This window comes from Centroberyx affinis, unplaced genomic scaffold (assembly GCF_046629955.1).
Source record: "Centroberyx affinis isolate AG114_WGS23_722 - 3 ecotype Tasmania unplaced genomic scaffold, CSIRO-AGI_Caff_v1 ptg002845l_1, whole genome shotgun sequence".
Taxonomy (NCBI): Eukaryota; Metazoa; Chordata; class Actinopteri; order Beryciformes; family Berycidae; genus Centroberyx; species Centroberyx affinis.
In genome coordinates this window covers 257,857-270,874 of record NW_027280985.1, presented here as the reverse complement: position 1 = coordinate 270,874, position 13,018 = coordinate 257,857, and the positions used below count along the sequence as shown (strand labels likewise).

General features: G+C 39.8%; 1 protein-coding gene across 2 annotated transcripts; it reads right to left on the bottom strand.

The window, feature by feature from the left end:
• Positions 1-280: 280 nt before the first annotated feature.
• Positions 281-12,266, bottom strand: LOC139658174 (membrane progestin receptor gamma-B-like). 2 transcript variants are annotated; one of them, XM_071536224.1, is made up of 8 exons: positions 12,198-12,266; positions 11,501-11,628; positions 7,895-8,100; positions 6,996-7,122; positions 5,882-5,926; positions 4,434-4,530; positions 2,590-2,734; positions 281-1,744 (listed from the first exon to the last, which is right to left on the bottom strand). In XM_071536224.1, the coding sequence occupies exons 1-8, from the start codon at positions 12,249-12,251 to the stop codon at positions 1,461-1,463; spliced, it is 1,086 nt and encodes a 361-aa protein (XP_071392325.1). In that variant the 5' UTR covers positions 12,252-12,266; the 3' UTR covers positions 281-1,460. The 2 variants fall into 2 exon arrangements, with proteins under 2 accessions (XP_071392325.1, XP_071392326.1); XM_071536225.1 differs by lacking the exon at positions 5,882-5,926.
• Between the last annotated feature and the right edge of the window lie 752 nt (positions 12,267-13,018).

Sequence of the window (13,018 nt, the reverse complement as noted above, 5' to 3'; positions counted from 1 at the left end):
AGTCCCGCCTCCTCCATCTAATCCTGGTCACTGTTCCAGGATCAGTAGAATCAGTCATAGATAGGCGTTTTTATAAAAACGTTTTTATAGCCTAGACGAGGCAAAACCTAAATATCTTTACTTGCCTATTTAATCATTAGACATATTTATAGTTGAGAAAAATAATAATACCGCGATTATATATATGAATCAGTTAGACAATTCCGTATGCACATAATGGTTTCTGTTTTGTGGAAAGTCGCTACTCTACATAGAATGACACACAGGCACCTTTGCTTTAATGTTTATTGAAAAAAATCATAATAAATAACATTTTACTTAAATACTCTCCTGTTTTGCAAGACAGGCACAATGTGACAATGTCATATATGTCTACTGGGAAAAATGCTAATCCTTAGTAGTATTATCCTTTTTAAACTGCTCTGAAAACGTTTACAACAGTAACTGACCTAACAACACATATTAAATTAAAATCAGTGCATTGAGTTGAAGTTATAAAAATGTAGCTTACTGCAACGAGCTGAGAGACCTTGTTTTGTATGGCTGCTAGCTTGCAGGCAGTACCAACCCAAGAGCAAAGCATCTCATATTTTGTTTCTGTTTTTACAATTATGTGAGGAACTGCATCTTGTGTGTTCACATGCTTCATGTGTGAGTGTTGTGTGCAATCACGCTGCTTTTACTTCTTTCTCATTCCCATGATAGTACAAAAATCCATATACAAATTATGCCATATACAAATATTATAAATATGAGAATGCATCAAAAAGCAGTATTACATTTTGCAACTGAACTTGAAAGTAGCATTTTGCATTTCACATAGTTTCTGTTCCCTCCAGGCTACAAAATCTCTTCATACTCCACAAGTGGTCAGGGAATCAGAGAAAGAAGAGCCAAGTATATCCACAGTTATAAATATGTACAACACTACATCATAATGTAGGTAAGCTGCTATCTTTGTAGCTTTTTCTTGGCACAAGTTTCCGAAGAAACATTTAGATTCATCACTCATTAGTGGCAACAAATATGTCCATAAATCTTCATTGTAAGCCTCCTCAACTTATGCCCTTATTTTGAGTTTATCCACACATCTAAAAACATTCACTACAGAGTTAAATAGCTGACCTGGCTCCAGATAGGATGATGTCATATGGTTTGTCAAAGATAACATGATTCTAGCAAGTTAGTGATTCAATTGGAGAACCAGGCAGACAATCCTGAGTATTTTTCTAGACAGATTTAGAATAGTAGTAGTGTCCCATTTGTGATGTCCCAAGGCCAAATACAACTGTGATTTTAGAGTGCAGACCTATAATTCAATAAAGAATTACTTGAGTGCACCTCCTCTGAGTGGTCTCGAGATTTTTTTTTAAAATTCACATCCCCTATAATGCCCTTTGTCTCCATGTCTCGTAAGCCACTGGGGTCCCTCAGCCGTGATTCATGGAGACATTAGAGATTTAGTAGCAGGCACAGGCCTTGGCGACGGCTGTCTTTGGGCCTTTTTTACCATGCTTTGTTTCTCGGCAGACTGAGGGCAAGAGGAGAGGTAGACTGAAGAGGACAATGATACTGAGATTCAGCACCACACAGAGCAGTGCTGCGCCCAGTGAGTTAGTGAAGCTGATGGGTAAGGAGTGCGTCAGGAGCCAGTGGCGTCGTGTCACCATGTCCTGCTCGATGGCCTTCATCTGGAAGTGGGTGCCCAGGATGCCGCACACATGGAACAGTTGGTGGCTATGACCTGCAGAGGGAGCAATAGGGCTGCGGTTGAGCATAAACGGCAGAGTGATGTGTTGCAGTAGTAGTGAAAGGTTAAATTTAAGTCTAAACCACTCAGTAAATAATTTACATCGCCAACTGAGTTCAACAGAATGCAAAGTAGCATCCAGGAGAATCTAGAAGTGGTTATGCATTAGTCTTATTTCCCAATGTTTCGCACAGATATGAATACATTTTATGTTATTTATTGTAGGCCAACGGTGAGGAACAGTGAGGGGGCTGGTGGTGTATTCATAAACAAAACGACCTGTTTCCAGCTTGAAAAGGTGCGTGAACTGAGTTTGGGTGGATTCACCCTCCACTACATCCCTGGTGAGGCCTTCCAGAGACTGTTGATACACCATTGATACTACGGATTTTAATACTAATACTACTACTACTAATAATAATAATAATAATAATAATAGGATTAATAACATACTTTATTTATATAGTAGTTATCTAAAAGCAGAGGTTCTAAAGTGCTTTTACCTTTTTGTAAAAGGTATAAAAATAAATAATACTTAAATCTACAAAAAGCATATCAAAAAGGGGGGAATGGTTCAAAATAAATAATGAATTAAAACATGAGAGACAACATAAGATTAAAAGTGGGCTTAAATACAAAACATTACATAAAAGCAAGTCTATAAAGGTGTTTTCAGAAGTGATTTAAAAGATAACACTGAATAAGCTTGCCTAAATTCCACAATGGCAAAAATACAGTCACCTTCGACCCAGAGCCTTAATTGTGGCACAGTCGAACAAAGCCATGCTTTAAATGATAATGACAATAATAAGCAAGAGTTCTCCCCAGATCAGTCTTACCGATGTAGTCGAAGCTGCCGGGGGCCAGGCGCTCAGGTAAGTGTGTGGCGAAGAGGAAGCCAGTGAGGAAGGCCAGGGCAATGTGGTTGTAGTGGAGAATGTTGGTGTCGTTGTCTGTGCAGCCTTCACCCACACACAGGAACACCTGGCAACACAGCACACACAGTATAGACTTAATACACTACACTGCTATCATCAGTATTCACAGAAAAGGAAATCACTTGCCTCACTTTTCAAACTTCTTAATGAAACTTAACTTCCTGTATTATCTATTCGTCAGTGATAGACAGGTGCTGGGTGGCCTGCAGTAGAACACTGTGGTTTTACTGTGGAGCCTCCAGATGGGAATTTATGTAATTTTATGAATATGAAGCAGCGCATTGCCAAAAAAGAACATCCACGCTTGGCAAACCCTCTCTGAATATCTGAAATACAGGTCAACAAATTTCTCCACAGTAATCATTAAAGTTTCATCTCATCTTAAAAGGGCAAAGGCCCAGACCATCATCTAAATGTAACCAATAGGGTCGCCCTGGGACAGACACTCTAAATAATATATTAAGAGAGTTTTCCGATTTTCAAATTGATTGGCTAAACTCTTGGTAGATGGACTGACATTGTAATACCTAAAAATTTGTTCTAAATATATTTTAATGCCCTAAGAGACTTATAGCCTAACTATTGCTTGAAAACTTAAACTTTAAACTTATCCTCCTGTTCCACTCATTGTAAATCACTCTCAATAAAGTAATTGTAAATCGGCTCAGTGCCTTGCAGGCACGAGTGAAATTAATCTTTATTTTCTGATCTAATAAAATGGAAGTTGTGATTAGCTGATTTTTCATCTGCAACTCTCACCTTTCAGGCACATGTGCTTTTACCCATGTTTTATATATTCCCAGGTTAAGGCTATAAGCAAGAGCTTTTGCATTACAGAAATATACTGAGTTGTTGGTCAACTCAACTGTTAAGTGATAAGAACACAGAGATCAAAAACATCCATGTGTCCCCAGTAGATTGTTGGCTCTGGTGCTCGATGACTCATTAGCATACACATAACAAAAGATGTTAGTGTTTTTTTATCATTCGGCCTGTAGATTCTGAAAGTTGAAAAATGAACTATCATCATCTGATGCAACCATTTTTTTTTTTTTTTTACTTTCTTAGGTGAACAGTCACGTATTCATCCGCTGAGCAGTGATTTTTAGCTGTACACAGTCTTCCATCACCCGTCACCTTCACTACCTCTGGAAACAAAACAACTCACACTCCAACTCTCATGGGAAGAGAGAGCTTTCCACGGTGAAAGTCAAAACAGTACATTATCCTTGTATCATATTTTCCAATATACTGTACAAAACTACCAGACTTAGCCGCATATCATTTAAATTCTTCATTGAATATAAGATGATGTTTGTTGCCTAATATCACTCAACAAAGTGTATGCTAAAGTGTTAGCATGGAGCACCAGAGCCAACAATCTGCCGGAGACACAAGGATGATTTTGATGTCTAAATTCTCATCACTTAACAGATAAGTTTACCAACAGGCCAATCTCCCCAAAACACAGTGTATTCCTTTTATGTTTTGATTCAGGGCGTAGATTGTTGTCATAAAATGATCTCCAACATAGTTGCATCTGTGACTCTTACACAACACAGAGTGGTTTTTATAATTCTTTCGTCCTCTTGCGCCAATTAGGCTCAAAACTGAGGACCAATAAAACAACCAATGATAAAACCCTTGACCAGTAGCTGCTTTACACACACTTCTACAGTATGTCACTGCAGATCTCTGTTCACTAAGAATGTGTGAAGTGCACGGCCGTGGCTCTGTGGCCCTACCCTGTAGAACAGAGGAATGTTGTCAAACAGGTAGGGGTAGGCAAAGGCCACAACGCGGAGTGCTTTTCCAAACTTCGGACTCTGGCACTCTGGGAATCTGGAATAAAAGAAGAGACTGTTATCTTCAATAGTGACAAACCATCTTTATGTAGACTGAACCTTTATAATAACTGAATTGCAGTATATGATGTATGTGGTAACCGGTTATATGTCCAGCATCACCAGTGACAAGAACTCGTATTTCAGGAATATGATAATACAGGAATTTAATCTGAATTATAAGGCAATATGTGTGTAGACAGGCATGTGGGACTGGTTAAATATCTGTCATTTTGTAAAGTGGTCTTCTGTGGCAGACTAGTGTGCTGTGGAGTGAGCTCAACCGTGCCATGAAATTATATGACATACAAACAAATCCATTTTAAAAAATGACATTTACTTTTTAAATTTAATTCCGCAAAATTAAAAATCAAGTTTTTCCAATATAATGTAATTTGTTCTGATTTCAGAACAATTTCACAAGCCTTTATGTGACATTTTAAAGTTGATAATAATTTAAATTCATAATAACATCCCAATGAAACTAAAAAAAACAGATTGTGTGGATGTGTGCCTGGGAATGATTGACCTTACTAAATCCAAAGTTCAACATGGGTGAACTGAGGTTTTTGTTGCACAACATCAACTGCATTACAGAATGATATGAAATGTGCTGTTTATCACACTCCATTCACTAGTGATTGCATCTCAACTTTCAAGTGTCCTGTGACAGATTCAAGTTCCATTTTATCCAGTACAATGACTCTCATCTTCTCTCGTAACATGACGTCTCTTGTTTTGAAAATCACACAAACAGTGTTGAGGATTTTTCATGCACACAACCTTTAAAACACAGTTGCATTCAGTCAGGCAAGAACAGATTAACCAAACCTGGTTTTCATTAAACCAAAGTTAGAATTAAAGTCAGTGAGTCAAGTTGCTACAGAACTCGTTTGTTGCCAGGAACGTGTTTTGCCGCTCAGTCTCTCTAACTTGTCAAGCTGAAACTACACTTAGAGTTAATCACTGTTTAGGGCTGTGTTTTTGGTCAGAGTTGGCTAACACCCACTCTATTGAAAAGAGAGTTGCTCAATTGTACTTCTGAAATGCCAAAAAGACTAAATCAGCATTGAAACTGCATTCAGTGCTTTCTGTGTTGAAATCTATCCAAAGATAAATGCTTCAAAATCAAAGTTTAATCACATATTTTGAGCAGGCTAAATATGTGAACAGATTATACTGTAACTATATTTACATTTACCTTACTGTACCAGAACCTCTGGGCCAGTAAAAGAGATTTCAGATAAAATAGTGAAGAGATGTTGGAAGATGAATGCGGCATACAGAAAATGGAGAAACGCAGCAGACAGAAAGGCACAGCAGATGAACGGTCAACACATTGTTTTTACCTTTTTACGATGTCATGATTATATTGTAGAAATGGTAAGCCAAGCCTTAGCAGAGAGAAGACATGAGTGAAAGAACAACAGTTAGGTATAGCCATCAAGCAAAAATTATTCTTATCTATCTTATGAAAACCACACCACCCACCATGCTTTGCACCCACCACTTGTGATCAAGCTATTTGGTGAAAAGGCATGATTGATGTAACACATTTAGCTGAATATAGCCTGAACTACACCGCTGCCAATCACAAAAACCGAAGACCAATTTCATTACAATCTTATTACCAAACTGTATAGCAATATACCCAGATGTCCTTTATCTGCTTTCTTATTTTCAAGTTCAAGTTCTTATTTTCATATTTTTCAGTGTTACGAATAAAAGCAAATAAGGACATTGGAAGTTTTGCCATTCACTGAATGAAAATAAAAATAAAAGTTAAAATCCAGCCATGAAAAAAATTACAATACTGAATCAATAAAAGACACTAATTTTAAAACTCAAAATGAGTTTGCCAGCAAAATGCATAGATGGCTTGGTTCACATACTTCTTGTACAAATACTTCTAAAAGACCTGTGGAAATGGAAAAAAATTGACAATACCCTCTGACTCATTCAACCCATTTAATGGGTTGAATGATCCTATTGGCTCATTCATCTCCATCTGAAGCCTTTTTCAAACTGTAACAGCATAAATATTTATGCTCATGCAGAGTGATAAATGGGAAATGCTTTAAAGATTATATCAATGGATATGAAAATGGTGTGGAGAAAAATTACTGAATGTTAAGCCCATTGTTATGCAGTCAAAGCCTATTTGACACCAACATTTTATGTAAATAAAAATTGCTTTTCTCATAGACTTTTGAAAAATATTGACCCAGTCCTTGATTTTTATCCCCCCCCATTTATTGGTTATTTGTTTAACATTTCAGTAATATAGAGATGAATCCTAGTACAGAAGGAGGTTTTGTTATTAATTTCTCTGTTTTCTGGTCTATATACTCTACGTTTGTCTGGTATTGTGGTTTGGATGGTTTCCCTTGAATAAAGAGAGCGTTCATGAGAAAACGTTGAGATTTCGGTGACAGCTGTGTGAAATGAACTTTCTCCCTGTACCTTGAGTAGCAGGCTAGCGCGGTGCAGATGGCAGTGTTGAGAACAGCTATGGGGATGTAGCACTGGTGGAAGATGCTGTTCACCCACTTGTCAGGGAAAACGTAAGCTGAATAGGTAATTGCTGAACCTGCGGCAGAGGAAATGAGTTTTAGGAAACATAGTAGGACAGGCATGAAAACTCTAAATTGTCTGTATAATTGTATCTGTACACGCACACATACAATCATATAATATAAACACATAATCACACAGTTTAAAGCTGCATACTAACATCAACAGTATGTAAACATGCAACACTTAACCCTACATGTGTATAAGGAGTGGAGTCATTAGTCTGATCCTGATGCAGATAAATACAGGATCAAAATATTATGATAACCATTCATATGCAAATGTAATCACTGTTGAAGATGTAAAATTCATTCATGAAGTACAACATCTTTGCATCATATTTTTATTTGTTTATCATTTGACATGATGAACTTTGTGTCTTCGTAAACTCTAAAATGTTATGTAAAAGGGTTTATATGCAATCCAGCCTATCTGCAGAAATTCCTGCCTGTATTAGCATAACTTGAATAGCTCTCTTGCATACGTAATGTGGCTCTTTCTCATACTTGAACAGGTTAAGTGACTGACTGACAAAGCTACAGTTCAGTGACAATAATGTGAACGTGGCACTGAGCACAAAACAGAACGCCTCATTGTCATCGTTCACTCTGTGACTGCTCATATCCATTATATCCTCATGAAACAACAGACTGGGTGGATGTCAAAAAGAAATGTACTGTATCTAACAATACACCATTTGAGAGGTACTTAAGTATGTATGGGCAGAATATCAGGCAAGAATATCTTTTTTTTAACCCACCGGGTGAAACTGAACCATGTAGACTCACCCAGGCTGTAGAAACTGAGGGCACCGTAGTCGAAGAAGAAGCAGATGTGGCGTGCGCGGGCCGACATGGTGCTGAAGGTGTGGGCACAGCTGGAGGCCAGCGGATAAATGCAGCAGGAGAGGAGGAAGACCAGCAGAGGCCAGGTGAAGGAGTCCTGCCAGGCCGCCTGCATCAGCACCACTGTCAGGAGCTTCCATAGGAAGTACCTGCCAGGAGATACAGGTTTGCACTGGTGGGTGGGGTATTTCAAGTTGATAATGCACATAGATTCACACACACTCATAGTTTGGATGTAGAAGAATAGTAAGTTGAGTCATATAATAAAGAGAGAAACAGTCTTCAGTCAAATTTCTGTAATTTTAGATCACATACAAGACACATGTCTTGTAGCCTTGCAATCATGTCAATAATCAAGCTACTGACAGCATTCAATAGAAGAGCAATGGTAGTTCACATGAAAATCACACAAAAACATAAGTATCTATTTATACAGCCAAAAGGGAAAGAATATAGACATTAATTTATTCACTGTCTTTACTTTATTCCTATTCAGGGTGAAAGGGGACTGCCAACTATCCCAGCAAGCATCGGGCGGAGCCAGGGAAACACCCTGAACAGATTGCCAGTGCATCACAGGACTAACAGAGATAGACAGACAATCACACTCACACCTACGCGAAATTTAGAATTTCCAATCCAGCTCATTTACATGTCTTTGGACTATAACCGGAGGAACCGAAAGAACATGCAAACTCCACACAGAAAACCTTCCTTTATTCTTGTGCGCTTATGTGTGTGTGTGTTATAAGTGTGCATGCGTGGGTGGGCGGGCGGGTAATGGGTGGGGTTTCTCTGAATGCATTATTATAATTATTATGAATGTGTATTGTATTTTTATTCAATTTGTGTGATTTATATTGTTATGCATTCATTAATCGTTTTTATATATTTTCATGTGAAGCATATTGAATTTACCCTGTGTATGAAATATGCTATAAAAATAAAGTTTGACTTGAGTTCTTGCTGTGTACCATCCACTGAAGCATTGTGCCACTCAGGGAGAGACATAATGATAATAAATTACAAATCAAGAGGCTTCAAATCAATATAATTATTATAGCTGCAATGTTTCCATCAGCTGGTTCCAATATGCTGCACTCCAACAGAAATGTATTGGTATTAGAAGTAACATCCTCTCCAAGGTTTTTTGAGTCGTGGCATTTAACGGACCCAGGACACACATATTGCATTTGTAATTCCCCTCAGAGACAGAAGCAGGCCGGTGCTCTGGGGAACGGCGCCCGAGAGAGCGCCGATCTGAACGGACCAGGCGGTTTTACACATAGATTTAGGCTGGATCGACGGTATGTTATTGATCGTTGAAGGGTTGCTGAAACCATAATTTTCTGACATGCTCCTTTTCACAAGACTACCATATCAGACATGTCTATTTGTCAGCAGTGGTTACGTAACAGCTAACAGGTCCATAGAAATGGCTATCTTATCAGGAGGCTATGCTTTGCCTTGTGTGTAGTAGGCATTGTTTCCACGCCTCAGTGCACCTCATTAAGAAATCAACCTTATTTGTGCTTTTCCCCGTCACTGCACTGAGTAGTTGACTAATTGTGGCAACTCATTTGAGAGCCTTAAACAGAGATCAGCTCATTAGTGGCTGGATCCACACTGGGCCCCATGACACCAACACCCATATGCACTTACCCATACCTCCCGCCACACACACACACACACACACACACACACACACACACACACACTCTCTCTCTCCCTGGACCATGCAGTCAAAGCAGCTCTCGTCTCAGCAGGGAGGAAGCGCAGCATAGCGAGTGGGAGCAGCAACCACAGTAGTAACTCTAAATCCGAAACATGATGCGAACACGCTCCCCATGCCCACTAACAAAACAATGGCGGCATGCAGTCAGTTATATAATCTCCACAAACTATGGCTTGTTCCTTTACCCTGTGTGCAGTCATGCTATGTTTGGCAAACAAACAGACAAGAGCCACTAAACTTTAATTTCCTGGAGAGCGGCAATATTGTTGTTAAGGAATTCCAGCTATGATGAGGATACTGAGTCGAGACATACTTTAGACACTTATTGATTGCATCTCCCTCTCTCTCCATGTACCGGATCTATCTCTCTCTGCCTCTCTCTTTCTCCTCCTCTGTACCTAAATGTGCTGCTTTCTTGGCGAAGAAAAAGAATCCTTGACCTCAGTAGGACAAGCTTGGGTAAGTAAATAAAAGGCCAAATCAAGAGTAAATAAATGCAGGTGTACTGAGACTTGTTGCACATGAAGAGCCATTGAGACGGAGGCATTGTGAGACTGTATGGCGTCTATGGAACCGGTAATCCTGGTTGCTGTGCTGTGTGACTTCCAAACAAACTTGTCTCTTTGTATTCTCCTACAATCAAATGACTGGAATCTGTCCAAACTGATGACTAAATGTCACTAACTGTTGAGTCAGTGGGTCATCATCAACGACACAGCGTCTATCAGTGAAGAGGACACTCAAAATCAAGTTCAAGTCTCTATTCCTGACGCTGTTGACATGTAGGTCTTGTAAGTACTTGCGTTCAGCACATACATTTCCCTCTGTAAGCCTGCTACACTATTTCCAATGGGTTTATTAGGATGCAGAAGAAATCTGCCATAGGCCACTGCTCTCCTGGCATCTATCTAACTGATTTGAAAGAGATGAGATGCAGCAGAGAGTGCACCGGTAGTGGTAATGGCATAATAAATATGCATACAGAACATGGGTAGGTATTCACTGACAGGTAATATGAATACTAAGTAGTCAGATGCTGCAACGTTTTTACTAGGTATGTATATCATATGAAGAAGTATAGTGCCAAAGGGCCTCAGAGCGGATATTATAAATAAACCCTCTCTTTTTGCATGGAAACGGACAGAGAGGTACGATTTGAGAAAAACACGGTTGCTGCACGAGCCAAAGGTGTGACCTGCCAGTTTGAAGAAATATCTAATGAAATGACAAAAGAAAGGTCTAGATCACTCGCTCACAAGCTTTTCAAGTCGAACAAGATTCCTTTTATATGAAGCAGGGCGAAGGAATGCTCCCCTGCAAATATGAAAACAAAACATAGCTGCTTTGTTTCTGTGAGAATTTAGAAAATCTGCTACCGGTGTGTAGACACACAGTATCGAGAGAGAATGGACTTTAAAGCCTAAACATTGCAGACTAGAACTGGCTCTTCCTGAATTCTGGTGGGTAAGGGAATAATCCACTTCCTCACTGAGCACAAGACTGTGCTAGGCAGCCAAGCTGTTACTATATAAACAACAAAGAGGACGCAGAAGCTAATGCAGTTACCAAAACCCCAATTGTGGTGGACTTGACAACAAGTTATCATATACATAACTCTAGGTATCCCCCTCCAAAACTATTACAATAAGTTTGACCTCAAATTCCGTCGGGAGTGATGAATGTTTTCAGATTTCTAAGCTCATTTTAAGCAGTAGCCATCAATCACAGCTAATGAATCTTAAATTGTGCTGCAGTTTTCTGACAGCCTTGCAGCAGCTGTGATGTAAAAAGAAGGTATGGTATGTCAGCTGTACCAGGTAGGCAAGAAGTGCGTCCAGATGTTGAGCGTCTCGTTGGTCAGCTGGAAGAGGCTCAGGATGCAGTCGGTGGCCGAGCTGCGGGGGTGGCGGTAGCCCGAGATGATGCCGTCCTCATGGAACACCTGGAGGATAAAACACCGGGTCAGCCTTCAGTCTGTGTGACTACTGTACAAAACTTCTTTTTCCTCTAATGTGGAGGCAGAAAGGGTGGGAGGGGGGGAAGAATAGTCTCTCAAAACGTATTTTGTACAATGTGTAGCAACCAAAAGACTAAGGCACTGTTTGAGTCCATTATAGACTAATTGTGTGTCTGTTTAAATGTTAAAAATCAATACAAATTGTGTAAAAAAAAAACTATATGAAACATCTGTTTAGCATAGAGTGGTCCAGACCAAGTTTGAATGTTTCAGTAATGCACTGACAGCTAGAGTTACTTTTCAGATAATCAATTTTAGTGACTTATGTCACATATTAAAATTTGTGACAAGTGTGACTTACATGGGGTAAAGGTGTAAATACTGAGAACTGTGAGCCTTTAGTTTTCTTAGGAAGAACCAGGGGGATATTTTAATTTCCTAGCCAATATCCACAGTCCTGATTGACTCAACTCCATTCTAACTGTGTGAAAATCATTGCCAGCAAAGATGCAGTGAACCACAATCCAGTAAAGATACAGTGAAGACGGACTTACTTTGGGCACTTGGTTGATGGTGAAGACTCGTGGTAATTTGATGAGGCTGAGCATGGTGCTGCTGTTGACTTGACTGAGCAGAAGTGAGGCCACCAGCTGGGAATGCCTCTGTCTTTATAAGATTTGTGTTGCCATGCCGTTCAGTAGGTTCCTCCCCCTCCTCTCCTCCCTCTCCAAACCCAGCGAGAATATCCAGTATACCTGTGCCACTCCTCCTCCTCCTCCTCCTGCCCTCTCTCTCTCTCTTTCTCTGGAGGTGGAGGACATGTGCATACACACACACCCAAGTGTACACTCAACACACACACAAACACACACACACATATGCACCTGCTGCTTGACCACAAGAAATAAGTGTTATTAAAGATTTTGCTGTGAAGGAAGACAAGTTTTCGAGATGAGACTCACATCAGGACTGCTGCTGTCTAATCAAAGGCTCTAATCCTCATCCTCAAACACAAGATTTTGCATTCAGTTGAAAGGACTATTGTTTTCTGAACAATTCTAATTTAATGAATGCATAATGCCGTCACTAAGAGAAGAGAGCCCAGCCAGCCCAGCAGGTTTTAGTGAAAAAACTCGCTTCAAGGCAATGACAAACACAAAAAAAAGCTGTGAGTGACATTGGTAGTCTGCATCTGCTGCCAACATTTTTAGCACCTGTAGCCATTTTCCTTCCAGACACACAAGGCCAGCCGGCTGCAAGCTCAACTCAAGTAATAATGCACTTCGTAGCGTTGAACTGCATGTGCTATCTGAGTTTCAGCCAATCCAGATAAGGCTGACATCATGAATGAAGGGTGTGAGTCGCCCCTGGCAGG

Excerpts from the sequence above, each read along its gene's own strand:
- LOC139658174 (XM_071536224.1), bottom strand. The coding sequence starts at position 12,251 with ATGCTCAGCCTCATCAAATTACCACGAGTCTTCACCATCAACCAAGTG. Across the intron at positions 11,629-12,197 it reads CCATCAACCAAGTGCCCAAA|GTGTTCCATGAGGACGGCAT; the intron begins GTAAGTCCGTCT and ends TTTATCCTCCAG. Across the intron at positions 2,735-4,433 it reads ACATTCCTCTGTTCTACAGG|GTGTTCCTGTGTGTGGGTGA; the intron begins GTAGGGCCACAG and ends CTGTGTTGCCAG.